This window comes from Zosterops lateralis (genome assembly GCF_965231275.1).
Source record: "Zosterops lateralis genome assembly, chromosome: 20".
Taxonomy (NCBI): Eukaryota; Metazoa; Chordata; class Aves; order Passeriformes; family Zosteropidae; genus Zosterops; species Zosterops lateralis.
In genome coordinates, this window is record NC_139780.1 from 9,091,237 (window position 1) to 9,113,955 (window position 22,719).

The 22,719-nt window shown below is 48.1% G+C and overlaps 1 protein-coding gene across 1 annotated transcript in view; it reads right to left on the minus strand.

Annotated features, from left to right (window-relative positions):
* COL5A1 (collagen type V alpha 1 chain) overlaps positions 1-22,719 on the minus strand; it is a 152,324-nt gene that overhangs the window by 25,730 nt on the left and 103,875 nt on the right. Inside the window, exons 26-41 of the mRNA XM_083876033.1 lie at positions 20,473-20,517; positions 19,384-19,437; positions 17,910-17,954; positions 17,212-17,265; positions 16,584-16,691; positions 16,065-16,118; positions 13,791-13,844; positions 9,348-9,392; positions 9,006-9,059; positions 8,072-8,116; positions 7,408-7,461; positions 6,842-6,895; positions 4,798-4,851; positions 2,240-2,347; positions 346-435; positions 210-263 (exon numbers count right to left, since the gene is read on the minus strand). Of these exons, the coding sequence (XP_083732159.1) occupies positions 210-263; positions 346-435; positions 2,240-2,347; positions 4,798-4,851; positions 6,842-6,895; positions 7,408-7,461; positions 8,072-8,116; positions 9,006-9,059; positions 9,348-9,392; positions 13,791-13,844; positions 16,065-16,118; positions 16,584-16,691; positions 17,212-17,265; positions 17,910-17,954; positions 19,384-19,437; positions 20,473-20,517 (972 nt within the window). The remainder of the gene's footprint in view (positions 1-209; positions 264-345; positions 436-2,239; positions 2,348-4,797; positions 4,852-6,841; positions 6,896-7,407; positions 7,462-8,071; positions 8,117-9,005; positions 9,060-9,347; positions 9,393-13,790; positions 13,845-16,064; positions 16,119-16,583; positions 16,692-17,211; positions 17,266-17,909; positions 17,955-19,383; positions 19,438-20,472; positions 20,518-22,719) is intronic.

Genomic DNA, 22,719 nt, shown 5'->3' on the forward strand with positions numbered 1-22,719 from the left:
GCAAAATCCTGGATGTCCTGAAGCCCTGCAGTTCCCTCAGCCTGTCACGTATGTCCACAGCTGACCCCCACAAAGTGACTGAGCTGTTACAGGGAAGTGCTTGCGAAGGAACATCCAGGGAGTCATCAGGAACATGGGGATAAAGCCTGGAGCAGTGACTAACCCTCTGCCATGGGGAATGGTGGTGCCTGCAGGACAGGGATACTCACGGCTGGGCCTGGGGGGCCTGGGGGACCTTCGTTGCCTTTCAGCCCTGGGGAGCCCTGCAGGAAGGAAACCAGAGTTATTTGGGGAGCTGGACAATGGAGCATTGGGGATTCTCCAGCTGGAGGAGCCTCTACTCACAATGGGGCCGGGGAGACCTCGTTCTCCAGGGAATCCTCTCAATCCAGGGGGACCATCCTTCCCTGGGAGGCCAGCGGGACCAGGATCCCCCTGCCAGGACAGGGATAAACACACGTCACAGGATAATAAAAACATGTCATAGGGATATAAACACACGTCACAGGGATAAACACACGTCACAGGGATAATAAACACACGTCACAGGGATAATAAACACACGTCACGGGGATAATAAACACACGTCACAGGGATAATAAACACACGTCACAGGGAGATAAACACACGTCACAGGGAGATAAACACACGTCACAGGGAGATAAACACACGTCACAGGGAGATAAACACACGTCACAGGGATAATAAACACACGTCACAGGGATAATAAACACACGTCACAGGGATATAAACACACGTCACGGGGATAATAAACACACGTCACAGGGATAATAAACACACGTCACAGGGATATAAACACACGTCACGGGGATAATAAACACACGTCACAGGGGTAATAAACACACGTCACAGGGAGATAAACACACGTCACAGGGAGATAAACACACGTCACGGGGATAATAAACACACGTCACAGGGATAATAAACACACGTCACAGGGATATAAACACACGTCACGGGGATATAAACACACGTCACGGGAATAATAAACACACGTCACGGGGATAATAAACACACGTCACGGGGATAATAAACACACGTCACGGGGATAATAAACACACGTCACAGGGATAATAAACACACGTCACGGGGATAATAAACACACGTCACAGGGATAATAAACACACGTCACAGGGAGATAAACACACGTCACAGGGATATAAACACACGTCATGGGGATATAAACACACGTCACAAGGAGATAAACACACGTCACAGGGATGTAAACACACGTCACAGGGATAATAAACACACGTCACAGGGATATAAACACACGTCACAGGGAGATAAACACACGTCATAGGGATAATAAACACACGTCACAGGGATATAAACACACGTCACAGGGATGTAAACACACGTCACAGGGAGATAAACACACGTCACAGGGAGATAAACACACGTCACAGGGAGATAAACACACGTCACAGGGATAAACACACGTCACAGGGATAAACACACATCACAGGGGTAATAAACACACGTCACAGGGATATAAACACACGTCATAGGGATATAAACACACGTCACAGGGATAATAAACACACGTCACAGGGATAATAAACACACGTCACGGGGAGATAAACACACGTCACGGGGAGATAAACACACGTCACGGGGATAAACACACGTCACAGGGAGATAAACACACGTCACAGGGATATAAACACACGTCACAGGGAGATAAACACACGTCACAGGGAGATAAACACACGTCACAGGGATAATAAACACACGTCACAGGGAGATAAAACACACGTCACAGGGAGATAAACACACGTCACAGGGATAATAAACACACGTCACAGGGATATAAACACACGTCACAGGGAGATAAACACACGTCACAGGGAGATAAACACACGTCACAGGGATAATAAACACACGTCACAGGGAGATAAAACACACGTCACAGGGAGATAAACACACGTCACAGGGAGATAAAACACACGTCACAGGGATGTAAACACACGTCACAGGGATGTAAACACACGTCACAGGGATGTAAACACACGTCACAGGGATAATAAACACACGTCACAGGGATGTAAACACACGTCACAAGGAGATAAACACACGTCACAGGGATAATAAACACACGTCACAGGGATAATAAAAACACGTCACAGGGATAATAAAAACACGTCACAGGGATAATAAACGCACGTCACAGGGATAATAAACACACGTCACAGGGATAATAAATTCCTGTCCCTACCTTGGTGCCTTCTTTTCCAGTGAGGCCAGGGAGCCCTTGTTCCCCTGGCGGCCCTGGAGGGCCTGGATGGCCCCGCTCGCCCATGGGGCCAGTCTCACCAGTTGGGCCCTGGATTAAAAAAAAACAGTCAGAGAAAACTGGGTGAGTAATGGCAGGACAACTGAGGGAGGAAAAGGTGCAAGGTGTCAGTTAGTCCTTGATGGAACCCTGGGCACTGAGAATTCTGGACTTCCTTGAACTTTTTGACAGCCGCCAAGAAAAAACTGCATTTGACCTGAGGCCATGGAAAAGGCTCCCAAAATTGAGTGACAGCACTGGGATTGTGGGTGTGGAGTTTGGATAGAAGTGTGTGATGTCACAGGGGGGAAAACTTAGAGTTTAAGGGTTTAGAATACAGTAATATAGATATAAAACAAGATGGAGGATTTAGGGCATTGGCTGAGTCCTTCTTTTTCACCTTCTTCCTCATGGCTATGGGTGGTGTTTTGTAATTGGGTAGAAAAATCCACATTGCAGGCCATGGGTGGTTGGTTATTGGGTTAAAAGTAAAAATAATTTAGGTGTAATTTCTTAATTAGACAGTTTATCCTTAAAAGGCCTTGCAGAGGGAAAGATATGGGCCTTTTTTACTTTGTTAGCTTGAAGTGCTGTAGAACTCACAGCTCGTGAGACTGTACCATAGATAAGAATTAATAAACATCTGAGTCTGAGCAAGAAATACCATCTCGAGCATTTAATCCTGACCCCGGCAAAAAGAAGATTAAAACCCAACAGTCCTTTGGGCTGCAATGGGATAAAGAGGGGCCTTTCAGTGCCACCAGCAATCCCTGGAGAGGTTCCCCCTCTGTCACCTCCGGGCACCTCGTTCTGGAAGTGGCCAACATCACCCTGGGCAGGCTGGGAACCTCTGGAGCCAGAGCGAACGTCACCCAAACGGTGATAACACCACAACTGTGACTCTCAGCTCTTCCTTTCTAATTGAAAACTTCCCAAGCACTCTCCAAGCCTGCTGATTCCCTCGGATGGGACATAAATAATGTATGAGGCTCGTACTCCCCGGCAATTAGCGGGCTCTGCGCCCTCCGAGGGCACTCAGGGTGACAAGTGTCACACTGGGCTCCCCAGAGACCCCTTTTCTTAGGAAGACAAAATCCACTTGCACAAAACCACCGTGTCCCTGTCCCTCGGTGGCTTTGGGGACAGGGCTGTAACTCATGTCCTGCTGCAGGGAGGGCACTCAGAGCACTCAGAGCTCGCTCAGCAGCCACAGATCACAGCAACTACCCCCAGCAGAGCCCCACCGAAATTGCCACCGAGCCTAATTTGCACTAGAGGAGACACACACAGCCCGTCAGGGAATCGCCCCTAATCAGGGAATTTACAAATCGGGGACTTTATGCTGTCATTAAAGAGGACGAATTAATTACTTTCTAATTAAAGAGCTGCTCCCCAGCAGCTCAGGGAAGGAGGCTGGACCCAAAGCTGGTCCTGCTCAGTGTAGGCTCACTGAGAGCTGTGCTCGAGCTTGTTCCCACTTTGGTGACTGCAGGAAAGGCATGAACCTGCTCATGTATGCATGGACAGCTCATGGGCACTGCAGGAAAGGCATGAACAGCTCATGGGGACTGCAAGAAAAACATGAACCTGCTCATGCCTGGACAGCTCATGGGGACTGCAGGAAAGCAGAACCTGCTCATGTATGCATGAACAGCTCATGGGGACTGCAGGAAAGGCATGGACAGCTCATGGGGACTGCAGGAAAGGCATGGACAGCTCATGGGGACTGCAGGAAAGCAGAACCTGCTCATGTATGCATGAACAGCTCATGGGGACTGCAAGAAATGCATGAACCTTCTCATGCATGAACAGCTCATGGGGACTGCAAGAAAAACAGAACCTGTTCATGGGGACTGCAAGAAAAGCATGAACCTGCTCATGCATGAACAGCTCATGGGGACTGCAGGAAAAGTCACCACGAACAGCTCATGGGGACTGCAAGGAAAGCAGAACCTGCTTATGTATCCATGAACAGCTTGTGGGGACTGCAAGAAAAATATGAACCTGCTCATGCATCATGAACAGCTCATGGTGACTGCAAGGAAAGCAGAACCTGGCAGCAGCTCGGATGAAAGGGATGATTTTCCTCACAGTGACATGCAGGAGCACTCCAGCATCACGTTTGCTCTGCCTTGACCACCAGCAGCTGCACAGCCCCTGGAGATCCCCTTTAACTCTGGCTGCTCATGGTCTATGAGCTGGGCTGTGTTTTCCAGCTGGGCTTTGGTTTTTAGCTGGTTTGGGGTTTTTTTTAGCTGGTTTCTCACCCCACACTGGTTTTACACCAGGGTGGTTGTGCTGAGTTCACAGGAACCGCCTCCTTTACCTTTGTAAACCCCATCCCAACCCCTCAGCAAGGTGACCTGGGGCCAAGGGGGGATTTCACATCTGCCTCAGGAATTTCAAAGCCACCCGACAAGGCTTTGCCTTCCCTGGGAAAGGAGTCCGTGCTGCACAGGCAGCTCCAAGACCAGTTGCAGGGGGGAGCATTTGCCTCTTACCTGAGGGCCCACGACACCTGGGGGGCCTGGAGGGCCAGTCTTGCCTTGGAAACCCTGTTAGAGAAAGGGAAAAGACCAAGAGGTGACACTTCTGCCAAGGACTCCTCCTGGGAGGGTCACACTGCCACCAGCTGCTCCTCCCTCGGTGAAACCCCCGGCCAGGGTGGGCATCGAAAGGAAAAGGAATTAAGAAATTAAACAGAAAGTGGGAAAAACATCTTTGTGCATTTATAAAAGGTGAAAGAGAGGATTCTCAAAGCTCAGCCCTGCTGTTTGGATGGAGCTGTTGTGGTTTGGCCATATATATATACACAAATATAAAAATCCCTTACGCTCGTAAAACCATAGAGGAAAAGGCAATTAAAAATGCCATTAATGGCTGTTAAATGGCTCTTAAAAAATCAGCGTGAATTTCTTCATGCTGAGCAATCCTTAAAAGCTATTTCCCTTATCCTGCTGCCCGTTCTGGTGCTGGTTTAGGCTCAGTTCTTGTCTCATCTCAGCTCCCAGAAGCTCAGAGGCAGCACCACAGCCCGTGGGGACTGAGTGAAGCTTTATCTCCTCCATCAACACTTGCTGAAAGGAGCCACAGCCGTGTTTATCTCCAAAGGCTGACGAGTGGGGAAGTCTCCATGACAGCTCCTTCCAATGGCATTTTGAAGAGTGACAACGAGGAACTCTCACCACTGCAATTGTTTGGCTCTCCCAGGCTACTCCTTAAAAAGCACATTAATTATGGTTGTTACTCCAGCCTGCTGACAAGCTTGAGGAATGGCATTTAGGGCACACACGGGTTATTTTCCCGCTGCCACAAAAAAGAGGATCAGATAAATCCCATGCCAACACCAGCCTGTCATGCTTAAATAACTCCTCCATGCTATTCTGGCTGCCTGCAGATCAGAAAATATCCTGTCACTGATGGAGAAATGGCAAAACATCCTTGGGAAATGAAGGTACAATTTAAACTCTTATCACGGACAAATATTTAGACCATTTCTGTGCAGGACTTTCCTTATTAACCTGAAGAAAGGGGTTTCCTTTTGTACTCTTTGAGCCTCGGGCACAGAGGTTTTAGAATCTGTCATGGGTTTTTTTTAGAGCCAATCTCTGCAAATCTAATATGGCCAAATATCTCAGTGTGTCTGTTTGCTGCTGAATGGGAACTTAAATCAGGGGAAGCATTTGACACAGAGATTTCCATCTTGCACGAAGACACACTGCACTGACCAGGCTACTGATGTAGAAAGAGCATTGAATTCATTTTTATTCTTCTCTCCTTGCTTTTTGGCACTGTGAGGGGAAAAGGGGACCAAAAAAAAGGGACTTGTGCTGCCTGGGTGTGCAGGGGAAAGTGATCTGTGCAAGGCTGATGGCACAGGTTGACAGACATTCTGTTTCCTGGGAGAGGCAAATTAAGGGAAGCTATTTGGGGGAGTTTTCAGAGCCCCTAATAATTAAAAGAACATTCTCCATTCATTGCTGCAGCCTTGGAGGTTGATGCTTTTGATTCCAGTCTCAGCAGCTGATGACAGCAGATGCTGTCAGAGTTCTCATTGCTCCCTCCACCTTGGCTGGAGGTGTCCTTGGATGTCATGGAAAACTCAAGGAAGGCTCAGTGTCAGTCAGGCTCTGGCAGGTGAAAACTCTTCACCTTTAAGTTAATCCCGAGCTGAGGACTTGGCTCAAAACCACCTCACCCCCCTTGTTTTAAAATCAGTCTTAGGGCGTGTAAATAAATATCTGGTGCTGAGCAGTGTTTGCACTGCCTTGCTTAGCAAATGCCAGGCAAGTTAATTAAATTGTGTGATAAGTTGAGGGGAAAAAATGCACGATGTGCAAACCCTTTTTAATGCTCATTTGCTGGGGAAGGCAGGGAGGGGAAAATGGGCTCCTTTCTCCTTCCCACAGCCCCTCAGGGAACCCAAACAATCCCAACATGGATGGCTGGATGGCATCTTCATCTCCCCAGCAGCACAGGAGGGTTTAGAGAAACCAAAATGAGGCTCTGGAGTGATGAGTAGTCCGAGATTTTTTGGCTACTTACAGTTTCTCCTCTCTGTCCAGGGTGCCCAGGCAATCCATCCTTCCCAGGAGGACCCTGTGGCAGGAAAGCAGGGGAGAAGCAACATCACCAAGAGCTCAATAATAAAACTGTGACAGAGATTGAATCAGCCCTGCTGGCCCCAGTTCCCAGCAATTTCCCAAGGAAATGGAGGTACAGAACCCTAAAAGCTTTCCCACACATCTCCCAAAGGATTTATCTTACAGGAGCTGCTCCCCACACTGAGGAAATCTCATTTCTGACACCCCCCCTCAGTGCACAACAACTGCAGAGACAGCAGTGCTGTGCTGTCCTCCTCATCCACAGAGGGAAAATAAAGCCCAGAACAACCACGAAAGATCCCAGAGATCCTGAGTCAGTAGGAAATGAACATTTATAATCAGCTGCAATTTACTTGGCTATTTAAAATCTGAAACCACCGGGGTTGTTATCAGCCTGTGTCAGTGATGCCTTTTGTTGGGAACGTCACCACTTGTCAGGGAAGCAGCTCAGGCTGGTGGGAAGGACTGGATTATTCCTCTGGATGTCCCAGGAATTGAGTTACTTACAGGGGGGCCTTTTGGTCCAGGAAATCCAGTTGGTCCTTGTGGCCCTGGTGGTCCCTGGGGTGAAAGACAAGGCAGAGAACTTGGTTAAGGAACCTGGAAGGCTTGGTGTGAAATATTAAACCTCTCTGTGAGCAGCAGGTAAGCACAAAGACCTGGAAAGCCAAATGCTGGGTGATTGTGGAGAAAAAATTACAGACAGAACAAAATCTAGTGGGGGAAAAAAAAGCAGAAATTGAGGCTAAAATAATGGAAGTCCCATTGTTTCAGGATTTCCCACCTGACTGTGGTCTGGAGAAAGCAGCAGGAGGTCCTAGAGAACCACACTCTCCAGAAAGTGCCTGAAATTCTGGCTGCCTGCAGCCCCCCAGGGGTGACTTGTCCCTTCTCCCACGAGTGGTGCTTCCACAGGACACCCAAAGTCCCACCTGAGCCTGTCCTGGAGGGCTCAGACAGGACCTTGGGGCTGGGAATGGCCTGGGGGACCTCTCTCCACACCAGCACGTTTCACCTTGGAGTTCTAACCAGGATTTTCCTTTTGCTGAGCTGCATCCTGGCTCCTCTCTGCCAACAGGGCACCCAGGAGGGTCCTCCTTGCCAAAACCCCTCAGCCCTGCCACCCCACCTCCTCTGGGCTGAGCCCTGCCTCACCCTCAGCTCATCTTACCCTTTCTCCAGGAGGACCAGGGGGGCCATCACCACCAGAGTTGCCCTTTTAGGAAAAAGAAAAACATGAGAACATTAAAAAAAAAAAAAATCCCCCAAATCAGCATCACATCTTCTGTGTGCAAAGGCTTCAGATGGCAGCGAGCCCACGGTGACACCACACCCCAGCAACTCCCCCAGGCCTCTCTAATAATAATAATTCTGTGGCAGGAGCAGCAGCCAGTGACAAATGAGCAGCTGCTTGTTCCCCCCACATCCCTTCACAGAAATCCAGGGGAGATTGGGATATTTCCATCACTCCGTGGCCTCCCTCGGAGAGATAAATGCCACCCTGAGGAGGAGGGATTTGTCCCAAATTGGTGCCAACACAAGCAGAGATTTGTTTTTAGATCTGGCAGCATGCTGGTGACAATGTCTCACAATGAAAGCTTCCCTTCCCTCAAGCCTGGTGATCGAGGCTCAGGTAATCAGTCAGTGCCCCTGGGCTGGCTGGGAGAAAAATCCCAAATTTTGTCCCATGGCCAATCCTGGCTCAGCAGTGGGAAGGCAAAAATGGCACTGGAGACCAACAGCACCACATCCCTCACCCACAGCACAGTCTGAGGGCTCAAAGAGGGTTTAAACTCGATTTAAATCCCAAAATCGAGGGCTCAGGGGAGGTTTAGGGGCTGTGCTGATGTTGGGGTTGTGATGGAAAGTCCTGCAGCCTCCTGGGCCAACACATTCACAGAACATTTACAGTTACAACATTCCCATTTCCAGAACCTGGGCATGTTTTGCAGTTGGGTTATGAGCCCTGGAGCTGGGGATGAACCTCAGCAGGGCTCAGCTTTCCCAATCCAATGGGAAAGGAAAGGAGGGAGGTGGAGGGTGATAAACCAGATGCTCTCTACACCAACACTGGACATGACCCCAAAGGCACCCCCCAGCCTTACCTTCGGGCCAGGTTTTCCAGTGCTTCCCCTGGGGCCTCTTTCCCCACGTGGACCCTGGAAAAGACACAAAAAGGCGACATTTGAGGCCTTTCTGCTGCCCCAAGCACCTGAGCTATGTGGGGCCAACAGATTATCCCAGCAAAGAGTGACAGGAGAGTCACCAGAAAGATTTAAACCACGTTCAGTGGTGAGACCCAGCCCCAAATCTGTGTCCCCCTGGCCCAGCTGCAGGTGCTGAAGGCCAGATCCCCCCCAGGTGAGGACACAAAACACATCAAAGTCTCCCTTTTGGCCAGGATTTGGGGTCTAGAAAGGCGCAAGGATGAAGAAGTGGCTCCTTACCGTGGGACCGCGCTGCCCCCTCGGACCTGGTTTGCCAGGAGTGCCCTGGAAGGGGAAAGGAGAAGGGATTAGGAACCTGCACCACTGTTACCCCTTTACTTTGAGGGGCAACACGTTGTGATGTGGATGTGGACCCTCGCAGAGGACAGCAGGCAGCAGCAGGGTCAAACACGGAAGGCTCTTTATTATCTGACTCCATCACTTATCTACACTTTTTAAAGAAGGCCAGGATTAGCCCAAGGAGGTCACAACCTCCTGACTCCATTGGTCACTGTGACCAGAATCAGTCAGATTCTCTCTCAGAGAACAACTATGCAAAACATACAGATAAATCCTAAGAATACACATTGTTTACATCAAGCACCGTGAGAATGGTGCTGCAAAGGTTCAAACACTTGAAAGCAAGAAAATCAAGGGCGACACAGCACACCAAATGAAGCCACAGCAGAGCCTGGCACACACACAAACTGCCTCACAGCCTCTCTGCTCCTCATCTCTGCCACAGAAAGTCAGCAGCAGGTTCACTTCCATCTCCTGATTCTTGTATTTATTTGAATTTACGGCACCTGGGCAGGTCTGGACAGTGATCCCAATGCCCAGGGAACGTCTGAGAGAATGGATCTCTCCAGCAGCAGCATCCAAAGTCCTCTAAAACCCCAAAATGCTTTCAAAGATGAGGCCACCCCCTCAGACCACTCAGTACCCAAAAAACCCAGCCCAAAACTCTTCAGCTCCGCCACCCCAACATCTATAATCCCATTTCCCCACTGATCCCTGCTCCTGACGTGGGGCAGGGTGCTCACGAATTTAACATTACTAATACTGAATAAAGAGTGATGCTAACAAAATTGGAATGGAACATCAAATGGATTAAGGTGAAGGAGACTTAAATTTGGCTTCGTTTAAATTTAGCAACAGTCAGACTTAATAGAAATTAAAATTGGCAGAAAATTATTTTTAACAATGTTACTTTAAAAATCACAAAATTACACATTAAGCTGTGCCTAAAAGCAGAGGGATGGCCTAAAAGCCCAGTTTGGGCTGGTGTCAATGGCCAAAAACACCATGGAGAGGTTTGATTTTCCCCCTTTGGACCTGCACCCTGTTAATGGCACCAATCCCCTGAGAAAGGAAAGGAAACCTTGATTCCCATGGGTGCTTAAAATATCCCTTTGCCATTCTGTGCCCCAAATCCATCACCTCCCTGCGCTGCCTGCTCGGCTCTGACACTCATTAACCAGCAGAACATAAAACAGGAGCTGGAAAACTTCACCATCAACTTTCTTCCAGCTGCTAAAATTAGTCCCGCTGAATCTTCCTTGTTCTGCAGCTTCATTTATTAAACCCTGCTGGCGTTTTTTTTTTTTTTTTTTTTTTTTTTTTTTTTTTTTTTTTCTTAATTAATGACAAAATTCGCTTTAAAGTAACTCCAGCTGGTTTTCCTTTGAGCTCTGGGAGGATAAATTAGGAGCAGGTGGGGAGGAGGGGGTGCTGCCTCCCCTCAGGTAGCCCCCCACACTCCTCTCCTTCTCCCACATTTCTATTTTTAAGCTGAATTTCCCCCTGCTCAATGCTGTTGTTAATCATGCATTCAGCCCCGTGTACAAAGTTGCAAAGGGTTTATATTTCTATGGCAAAGAATATATATTTATATTCCCTGTAAATTTACACAGGCCTGTTTTTTTGCAAACAAGGATTTTTGATGTGGAGACAGCTAAATTGGGATTATTTTCAAGGCACACCAAGAAATAGTTGGATTTGGGGAGCTCCACACCCCCCAGGCTCTGTCAGATTGGGCAGGCAGGGAAATGTATTTCCCCCTGCTAATGGCAGAAAATAGCTCTAAAATAAGGTTAATTATTCATGTTTTGATTCCATGAGCAGGTCTTGAGAAGATCCCGAGCCCACCTGGAGCTGGGGATGGGCTCGGGGATGAGCAGCCCCTGGGGGATTTAATGGGTCACAATTCTCCAACAGCACCAAACAGAGAATCAGAGCCTGCTTTGGCTTGGAAGAGACCTTAAAGCTCAGCTCATTCCAAATATTCCAAACACCTTCTGCCATCCCAAGCCCCATCCAAAGTCACTCCAGGCTCCTTTAAATGGTTTTATTCCATTTTTCCTGCAGGTTCCCTTCGGGCTCTGGAAGGCCACAGTCAGCTCACCCCAAAGCTTCTCTCCTCCAGCAATCCCAATTCTCCCAGACTCATCCTCTAATCACCCTCAGCCCTTTTCTCCCTCTCCATTTTTACCTTTCCAGCCCTTTTTCTGCAGAACTGAACAGCCACGAGCTGAACTTTGGTGTTTGGGGATGTTCAGCACCTCAGCACTAAAATTCAGCTGCCTGTGCAGGTCCTGCCCTTCCACCTTTGCTTTTCACCTTTTTTTTTTCTTTTTTAATTATTTAAGGGCTTGGGAAGACTCTTTGTGCTGCTGAAGCAACAAGCTGAAAAGCTGAGTTCCATTTTGGGACAGAAATGTGGGATTTGCCTGATTTGGGCCACATAAATCAAGGAATTGAAGAGCAAAGTGGGGATATTGTGATAAAGAGAAAACAAACAAATTATTTGGGGCTCGTTGCAGCTGCAAATTGACTTATTCCACAATGAGCTGGAGGAGAAAAATCCTGGATATTTTTTTTCTGTCTTGACTCCATGTGAACACACTGATAAACCCAGCAAATTGAGTGGCCTAAGAAAAGCAGAGGGGGATTTATCCAGCCTGACTCAAGGAGGCTTAAATTAAGATGAAGACTGGAGCAGAGTGACCCCAGCTCAGCCTATAATTCTGTATATAATTGCTTTTCTCTTATTTCAAATGGGATACTTGTGAGAAAAAAAAAAAAAAAAAATATATATAGATGGATAAAAAAGCTGTTCCTGAAAAATCACTATTTCTGCTACTCTGAAATTTCCAAGCTGAGCCCCTGTTGCTAATGGGAAGATTTGTCCATGAAAATCTCTCTCTGCACTAATAAAGTGAATGCAGGGTGAGGAATTTGGGTATAAAATGGCAGAAATGGTCGAATCACCCGTCGAAAATTAAAAAAGAAAAATTAAAAAATTGGGATTGCCCGGAAATAAATCAACGTCTGAAAGGTTAAAAACTCCTTTTTGAATTGCTGAACTGAAGAAATGTGTGCCATGCCGAGGGTGTAACTAAATATCCCCAATGCCTCCATTAAACTCACAAAGATCATTTGGCACAAAAGTGAGGAAAGTGCTGATTTTTTGTCTTTTCTTCCCCTCTCATGGTTTGGTTCTGAAGCTGGGCCCTTTCCCATCAGATCTGCTCCCTCCCCAGTCCCTTTCAGGCTGGATAATGCCAAAATTCAAGCCAAGCCCCCTCAGGGTTTGTTCCAGCCTCAGAAATGCCCAGCTCCTGGTACCTTCTCCACTCCCTGGAAGGTTTCCCATCCCATCCCATCCCAGACGGATTTGATTCCATCCCAGAATAAAATCCTTTATGGATGTGCAGGGACTCAAAGCAGCACATCCCTCCCCTGCTCCTCCACACCCCCCAAAATCCAGCCCAGGGGGTTATATTTGAGAAGGAGGGGGGTAATTCCACAGAATTCCAGGCTGAATTTCCTGTCCTCTCCCCTCCTGCCCAGCCAGAGCAGAGGGAAGGATGAGGATGAGGATTTGTGGTCCCAAATGAAATGAAATAATAAAAAACGGGGGGTGGATGGAACCCAAATTGCAGTGGCAGGGTATTAATGCAGTGCAAAGTGATTTATATTTGCTGGGCTCCTCTCAAAGCCGTCTGTTAGAAGTCATTTCTATTTAAATGAGAGTAAAAAGGAAACTAATTCCACTTGCTGTCCTCACTCCCTCTTCTTGTCACTGTGACCGGAGCTGGTGCAGAAAATGACTTTGTTTGTACTCTGAATCCTTTAATTCGAGCATGTTCTGCAGCAGATAAAAAATAAATCAGTATATTTAGACAATCCCTATTCTGAGAGAAGGCTGTGGAGGTGGGGTGAGAGGCAGAGACAAGGCTGGGGGATGAAACCCCCTGATTTTTCAGGGTGTCTCTGAATTTTGAGCAGCTTATTAAAAGCACTGAGAGTGTTCTCAGCCATGCATTCAGAATTTCAAGTTAGGTGAGAGATGGCTCTGGCTGCTTCTGAACAGACTCAGCCATCTCTAATAATTACTGTTAATTAAAGAGCTCTTTGTGCCCTGAGCAAAGTCTGACAGTGCCGGGAAGGATTCAGGTTCAGAGGAGCCTCTTAAAATATCCTGAGGGGAAAATTCCCAGGGTTTAATTGGGAACTGCTGGTTGTGCCATCACCAGCGTCCTCCTGTCCTGCAGCCCCAGCCTGGGATCAGCCTTTGGGGCAATTCCTGAGTGGGAAAACCTCTGGAGCAGCAGCGCAGTAAAGGAGTGATCCCCAAATCTCCTTGGAGAGAAAGGAATCAGAGGAAAATGCAGCTCTTACCCGTGTGCCCTTCTCGCCGTTGGCTCCTGGAAATCCTGGGAAGCCGATGGAGCCCTTGGGGGAAGAGCAGAGAGGGAGAGGCTCAGGACACTCCAGGGGCAGCTCTGGCCATCCCCAGCACCACCCACCGGCCTGGAGTGACCCCAGAGCTCCCAGCTCCTGTCCCCTGGACCTTGAAATGATGCCTGAAGTTTTATCTCCCATGTATTTCATGTTCTGTGGTGCCCAGGGGTGAGTTCTGAGCTCACAGTCAGTGTCACTCAGCTCTGCACAGAGCAGGGACACAAAATAAACCCTTTTCCTGCTGCACACCAAGGACAACTTTCAGCCCCAAAAGCACAAACAAGGGTGGGCTGGAGGGAGGGACAAGAAGGATGGGACCTCACAGCCTGGAGCTGGAATTGGACAATTCAACCCCAAGGTGCAAATGGAACAAAACTTATAAAAATATAACATCTCATCACTGGTCATGCATTTTATGACCATTTTGTAACCATTTTTTGACCATTTTGGGTCCATTTTGGGTCCATTTTTTGACCATTTTGGGTCATTTCTGTGCCCATTTTTGGTCCACCTTGGGTGCAGCCCTGCTCAGGCTCTTGTTCTGCCCAAGGTGTACCTTAAAGGCCTTTTAATAAATATTTACTTTATTCTCCAGCTCTGCCCAGTCTCTGTTTCAGGTCAGCCTTCCCAAAGCATCACAAACAGCAGCAAAACCATCTCAGGCCTGGGGTGACCTCAGAAATTCAATTTTCTCCCAAAACAACACCACAAAATAGTCTCCATGGCTCGTTAGCAGTCACTGCAAAGACCCAAGCCCGTGGTTGTGATGGGAGCCCAGGCAGGATTGGGGATTTCAGCTCCTAAGTCACTGCAGTGCACATGAAAATTTAACTCCTGCCTTGTTCCTTTCTGATGTCAGTGCCTGGAGAATCGCTGCTGCTGTTTTTAAAATATGGATTAGTCCAAGAAAATGTGGAAAAAAACCCCCACCCCCTCAACCTTACTCCAGATTTAAAATGCAAATTAGAAAATAAACCAGCCCCACCACGAGCAGGAAACAATCTCTTGCAGATAATTATGTCTTCAGAATGAAACAAGCCTGAGTTGTTTTGTGTTGTTTCTTTGGGGTTTTTTTTAAAGCAGTGAACATGAATAATAAAGTACGATTCTTACAAAAAAAGTTAACAAAAACAGAAGTTCCCAAAGCCTCCAGGGCATGTGAAAACTGGGTTGGAGCCTCAGTCCATGGAGTGAAAATCACAGTTTTAATTTTAAAAAAACGCCTTGGAAACGGCCCGGACTGAGGTGGGCGTGAAGAGAGGCTACAAAGGATGTTTGCAAATATGCAAATGGCAGCTTCCCTGTCATCTCAGGGAGACCCTGAGTAATTAGCCAGCCTCCTTAATTAATTAGATAACGCTGTCGTGGAAGATAAAACCCCTAATGCAAGGGGAAGGATTGTGAGGCCTTTTAGCAGCAGGAAAGCTGTCGGGGAGCCTGCTGGGATCCATCCCTGCACATCCCAGCCCTGCTGCAGCTCTTCCCACCACTCTGGGATCGAGGCCATGTACAACCAGCCCCTGAATCCCACCAGCTCAGGGCTGGCAGCTGCTTTTGTCCATCCCTGTTTTTGTCCTGCATGGGTGGGAAGGAGGGACCTCATCCACAAGTGGGGGCTGAGCTGGGCTGTGTCCCTGGGCTCCCCATCCCATCCCATTGCATCCCATCCCAAACCTCCCCATCCCATCCCACCCCATCCCACCTTCTTCATCCCATCTCATCCCACCCTCCCCATCCCATCCCATCCCATCCCATCCCATCCCATCCCATCCCATCCCATCCCAATCTCCCCATCCTGTTGCCTCCCCTTCTGAACCTCCTCATCCCATCCAAACATCCCCATCCCAAACTTCCCAATCCCTTCCTGAACCTTCTCATCCCACCCAAATTTCCCAGTCCCATCCCAAACCTCCCAATCCCTCCAGAACTTCCTCACTCCATCCAAATTTCCCCATCGCATCCAAACCTCTTCATCCCGTCCTGAACTTCCCAATCCCCTCCAGAACTTCCTCATCCCATCCAAACTTCCTCATCCCACCCCAAACCTCCCCATCCCATCCAAACCTTTTCATCCTATTCCCTCCCGTCCCAAACCTGCTCATCCCATCCAAACCTCCTCGTCCCATCCAAACCTCCTCATCCCATTCAAACTTCCCCATCCCATCCCAAGCCTCCCCATCCCATCCCAAACTCCCCAGTGGTGCCCATTACCTTGGGGCCCTGCCTGCCCGGGTACCCAGGCAATCCTGGCACGCCAAGTTTTCCCTGGAATACAAAGAAAAGGGAGTCAGAGCTTCAGGGCCAGCAGGAATGGGGGATTTCAGGTGCAGGGAGGAGCAGAGCAATGGGACCTGGGACTTAAACTTTGGGGAATCCCAGTGGGGAGATGCAGAGTGAGCACTGTAACTGTGTTATGGAACCAGTTAGGAATGATTGGGATTTTATTTCAATTTATTTAAATTAAACTTTCAATTTATTTAAATTAAACTTTCAATTTCTCCATTTATTCCCCTCTGATCTTTTTATCTGGACCCAAATAACCCCAAAAAAGACCAAAGCCTGGATGTGGCTGCCCTAAACCCACCTCCCTTGGGCTTCCCTTCACACAAAACTCCCACAGCTCTGCCCTAAAAACTGCCCACAGCCCTGAGACAGCCAAAACCAGTGGGGTTTAGTGTAAAACTAATCCTAAAACTAAAACAAGGATGAGAATTCCCATCCCGGGCTCACCTTCTCTCCAGCAGGGCCAAGAGGACCCGGATCTCCATTGGGGCCAGAGCGACCTTTGGGACCTTCGGGCCCATCCTCACCCCGAGGGCCAGGGGGGCCAATCTCCCCCTGGTAATTACAACAGAAGTGTTAATTAGACAGGCAGGTCCGGTGTTTGCTGCCAGGGATATTCCAGGGGAGAAAGCTGGGCTTCAGCAGGAGGCTCAGGGGAGATTCAACTGTGGGGTGTGACCAAAGCACCGGGGGTTTATTCCCCCCAAATCCAGGTGTTATCCCATCCACACTGGGAATATCTCCACAATACCAGCCCTGGTTTTATTCCCCCAAAATCCAGGTGTTATCCCATCCACACCGGGAATATCCCCACAAAACCAGCCCTCATTAGGGATTGGAGCCCTTTCAGCTCCCTCCTGCTTCCCAAACTGTGCTGGAGGTGCAAAGCGAGCCCTGGGAAGTGTTTGATGGAGAATTGGGAATTATTGGGAAATTCGAGCTGTTGACATGGACTGTGGCACTGGCAGCTCCAGCACAGGGGACAGCAGGGTCACTGTGTCACCCAGGGGAGCAGGAGATGGTGAGATGGGGCTGGGAACAGCCTGGATTGGTCCCACGGGTCCCAGACTCTCACCCGATCTCCTTTGATGCCCATGTCACCTTTGAAGCCCGGGAAACCATCTTCACCCTAAAAACAGAGAAGGGAAAAATCACCCAAGGTGTAGAGATGAGGGGAGAAAAAAAGAATTAAAGTTTCTCAAGCCTCATGGAGGACAAGCTGAGGTCCACACATTGCCTTCTGCAAGTCCTTGGCATGGAAACCCACCCCAAACCCCAAAAAACCCCTACAGAGCCCCCAAATGTGCCCTGCATCCCACCCTGGCTGCAAGTCAGCATCACAAACAGGCCCAACGTGAGCAGCAAGGCCGTGGCAGCCCTGGGAATCAATTATTTCTGAAGTAGAACCAGTTTGATTCTCACAGAGGAGGGTTCACACCTGCCTCCCAGGCAGCCTCCAGGACACTGCCATATTTCCTTCAGCCAAGGCGGTTTAATTGCAGATTAATCAATAATGCAGCTCATCCTACAGTTAATCCCTGAGAGGGACTGAAGACATTCCCAGAAAGTTTTAAAGTTTGGGAGATCCCAAGCTAAAAGTGCTGGATTGCTGGGCAGGGGCAGGAATGAAGGAAAGGTGCTCAGTCCCCCTTTTTTTCCCACCCCCCAAAAAAGAAGCCTGATGGAGGAGAAAACTTCCCAGGGAAGATCCTGTGGGATCCACCCCCCAAAATGCTCAGGAATTGCAGGAACATGACCCCAAACTGAGCTCACCTTTTCCCCCTTGGTGCCTTTCAACCCACGAACTCCATCTGCTCCCTGGAGAGAGAAAACCGTGACGTTACCAGGGCATGGGGAAAAGATTAGAGTGAAGAAATTAAAAAATCACCAATAATCGTGGTGATTTCTGCTTTCTTTGATGTTTTAATTGTATCTCTGCAAACTGTGGTGCTCCTAAACCACAGTTTATTAATTAAACTGTGATTGAGTTGGTATTAATTAAATATCAGCTGCTGCCCTCTGGCTTTTGGCTCATCAGGGAGCATCTTATGGTCCCAAACCTCTGCTGTCTTGATTTGGTAGGTGGGGTTGGTGGTTTCTATCCATAAGTTCTGTTTCCAGGGATAAAATTCACTATGATTTTTTTTCCTGTCTATATTTTCCATTAAAAAATGGAAATAAAAAAAATTGGGTATCCACACCAGCACAAGAAAAACCACCACTTTTGGGTGTTCTGTTTTTTTTTTTTCTTAAGGAATAATACTTTGCTTGGGTATTTTAATTTTTTTCTTCCTTTTAGCACATCAAGGAAAAAATATAATTAAAAAATCCATCAAGATTTATGCGGCAGAACAGGGCTCTGGTAAAGGGAGGAAAGATCTAAAAGTTATTTATGGCTCCAAACCCAATCAGACACTTTTTCTTTTCCAGGCTAAGGCTGATGGAACTCTGCTGGACTGTGGGGTTTGGTGCAAGACACAATTTCTTTCACTCCCTCTAACATGGACCAGCTCCACTGTAGAGGGATTTAAAGAAAGATTTTCCCACTTTAATGGGAGATCCAACATTCCCTAATGGATCCCTCTCCTTCTGCAGCTCTGCAAGAAATGAGCTGGAATTTTGCTCTGGTTAAACACATCCCACTCCAAGTTTTCAGGTGGAACAGCAGATGGGTTTGAGAGGGTTTAACCTCACCTGCTTCACTCCTCAATCCGTGTTTGTATTTGCCAGTGCACATCCCTGTGGATTCAGGGGATTTTGGGGGATGCAGGATGCACCTGAATTAACACATCCCAATGGGTATAAAACCAGAGGAGAATGGGGGAAAAAAAAATAATCCCCCAGTGCCTCATCAGCAGCAGGAATGAGGCAGGAGCTGGAATTCGATCCATGGAAAAAGACATGGATGAGACACTCAGGCAAGGTTTGGGATCAGGGCATGAAAAGCCAACTTTGTGTTGGGAAGAGGCTGCTCAGGTTTATTAACCTTGTTAAATTGTGGCTGAGATTGACTCTGGCTGTAAAGGGGGAAGAATGGGAGTGGGGGAATGATGAGGAAAATCCCTCCAAAGGGATTATTTGGGTTATTGAGGAGCAGGGAATTTGTGATCCCCATGGATAAAATGCTGGAGCAATAAATGCTGGTGGTCACTGAGGTGGCCCTGAGTGGACATCTGTGTCCCCCAGCAGTGTCCAGCACAGGCTGGGGAGCTCCAGTGACGTGGACACTGCTCCTGCATCTCCTTACCTTGACTCCACGGGGTCCTGGATAACCAATGGGGCCCTGAGGACCTGGGGGACCCTGAGGGGATGAAACACAAACAACAAAAACACGTCAGAAACCAACCCAAAGGTGCAGTGATGAGGAGAGGGTGTGGAAAACAAATTTCCTGCTTCCCACATGGGCTAGGAATGGCAGTAGGCACCTGAAAATAGCCCCAAAATAGCCCCAAATAGTCCAAAATAACCCAAAATAGCCCCAGACAGCCCAGGGAGCTGCAGGAGCATCACCTCCAGCAGGTGTGGTGGGCTGAGCTGATGGCAAAGGTCCATCCAACAGGAAAGGGAGGATGAGGAGGGACAGGATAAAAAAAAGCACCTTTTTAGGAAAGGGGATTTATAGAGCCAGCATGATTTATGTTTTGGGTTGAAGAAAACCAAGGAAGAGGAACACGTTCTCCTGCCTCCCTCCTTCCAAATCATTATCACAGAGAGGAGGGATCACCCCCAAAGCATTTTTGATTTTCTCCAGAGGAAAGGCTGGAATTCTCAGCCTCCTGTGACAGCAGTGGGACAAACCTGCCTGTGGGTCGTGTCCAGCAGCACCAGCACTCCTGGGTGTGCACCCAGCTGGGCTGGACTCCAAGCAGAGACTTTTGACAAGTGCAGTGTGTGCTGAGGGCCTGGGCTGCAGCAGGAATGCAGCTGGCAAATCTTCTGGACAGACGGACCAGTGCATAATTCAAGGGCTTTGGCCTCTGGCAATAATCTCAAATATATTGTTAAAGAGGGACTTGGATGAGGAAGGGGGGAAAAAAAAATCTATTTTCTACATTCCCTGTGCCATGAAGGATATTTATTTGTGTCTGTCAAGAGCAAGCTCCATTCCCAGGGTCAGCTTGGCTGCTCTGTGTGCTGCTCTGCTCGCCAGGAGGGCTGGGAGGAGCTCACACCAAAGAGACACCCAGAGATCAAATCTGGGCTCAGCTTTTCAGATTTCAGCTGGATTTGCTTCTCAGCACCTCCCCTGGCCCCTGGGCCACCCCTGTGGAGATCCATCCCCACCCAGCTGCCCTGACCTTCCCCCTGGCAGGGCTGAGGTTTTGTGGACACCCACCTGACTCCCCTTCTCTCCAGGAGGACCTTCCTTGCCAGGATGACCCTGTGGATAAAAGAGATGAAGAAATGAGGATTTTGGGGTTGAGAGCACATTTAATGCTGTGATTTATTTGGCAGAGGGCAGCTCCTGGATCCTACTGATGCCACCTTGCTTTTCCCAAAGGGAAGAGAGCAACATTTGGATCCTTGGTGCTTCTCCACCTGCTTATTTCTAATTTTCCCCTTCAGCACCTCCCAGCAGAGCAGCAGGAAGAACATTCTGGAACATTCTCTGAACACAGCAGAACACCTGGGTGAGTTCAGCAGGAAGCAAAGCACAGGGATTTTGCAGGTGAGGGAACAGATCAAATCCTGCTGGCAGGGAACTTGTGAAGGTCACAGGATGCTCAGCCTGTGGTCAGATGGTCAGAGCCCCTCATTAAGTTCCTAATTCCTGGAGTCCAGCTCCAGATCCATGAGAAGTGCTCAGCTAACCTGCATCCCTGCTAGACACAGCCTGCCTGGAGGCTGGCCAGCATTCCTCCTGGCATTTGGTGCTGAATAATTGAGCATCCCCCAGTTTCCAGCCTGTTCTCATCACCACCTTTCTGCTGGGGTGGAAGGCAGTCAAAATCCAAGTGTGAATCACTTCAGGTAGAGCTGGGAGGGTCAGGGAGAAATGGGGGATGCAGGGAAGTGGTTTGGGCTGGTTTCCCTATGGCTGGATCCAAACTGGAGCTGGGATGGGAAATCACTTTTGGTTTGGCCATATCTGCACCATCAGTGACCCCTGAAGGGTCTGCACACTCAGGGATCTTCAATGGAAACACATCCAGCTGCTCTAAAGCCGTTCTGCACCCACTGGTGTCTCCACTGAACTCTCTCCTTTAACAACACAAATTTCTGTGTTAACCAATGTCACAAAGAAAATGATGAGTGTTTTCCATGATCGGTTTCAGAGGGGAATGTCAGACAAGCCAGACTCCCTGACCAGGCTGGATTAATAAAGGAACAAAATGACAGCTGTCATTCCTCCATCAGCAAAACGGGGGAGAAAACTCTAATCTGAGTCTGTCCTGTGATTTTAATGGCACCAAAGGCACAAAGGAGCCATAAAACCACTCCTGCCTTGAGGTGCAGGATGAACCTGCAGCAGGATTTCAAAAGCTTTGGTCCAAAAATAGGGGAGAAAACTCAAATCTCAGTTTGTCCAGCAATTTCAATGGCACCAAGGGCACCAAGGAGCCATAAAACCACTCCTGCCTTCAGCTCCAGGACGAACCTGCAGCAAGATTTCAAAAGCTTTGGTCCAAAAGTAGGGGAAAAAGATCAAATCTCAGTTTATCCTGTGATTTTAATGGCACCAAGGGCATCAGAGCACCAAGGAGTCATAAAACCACTCCTGCCTTCAGCTCCAGGATGAATCTGTGGCAAGATTTCAAAAGATTTAGTCCAAAAATAGGTGAAAAAATTCAAATCTCATTTCTCCTGATTTTACTGGCACCAAGAACACCAGGGCACAAAGGGTCCACAAAACCACTCCTGCCTTCAGGTGCAGGATGAACCTCCAGCAGGATTTCAAAAGAGTTCGCTCCACCCTGTACTAAATCATTTTCAAATTTTAATTTGCCCATTTTCACCATGCCCATCTCCCTGGCTGCTCCCCAGGTCACAAATTGATGAGCAGCTCTCAGGGAATTTCAGGGATTTTTCCAAGACAAGATTTCTATAAATAGAACATTTTTTTTTGTCCACAGAATGAGCAACCCAAAGCCTCAAAGGCTGGGAAAGGTCCCTGTCCGTGCCCAGCCACTCTGCAGCTCCTCCTCAGCCTCCTCCAGGCTGCTTAATAATAAGAGTTTCTCCAGCAGAACCTCCCCAGAGGCCGCTGCAGGAATTTCACATCAAAACCTACAGATTTAGGGATGTCCTGGGCTTTGCTGGAGCTGCTCTGTTGACTCAGCTACACAATTGTAGGGATGTTCCAAGTGCTCTCTGTAGGAATGGTGATCCCAGGGTGGGAAATGTCATTTTTCTTCTTTATTTTCTTTTTCCCCCTTGGATCATGCTCTGCATTTGCAGAATGAAACAATTTTGTCGTGTTTTTTTTTTTTTTTTTTCTTTTCATTCTTAAATGAACATCTCTCTGAGATGGGGAACAATGAGATTGGGTTGAAAAAAATGGTGATTTTTTAAAAAATTTTTAATTTTTTTTTTTTTTTTGAGATTGATTTCTACAGTGAGGAGCAAACAATGTTTAAAGAGG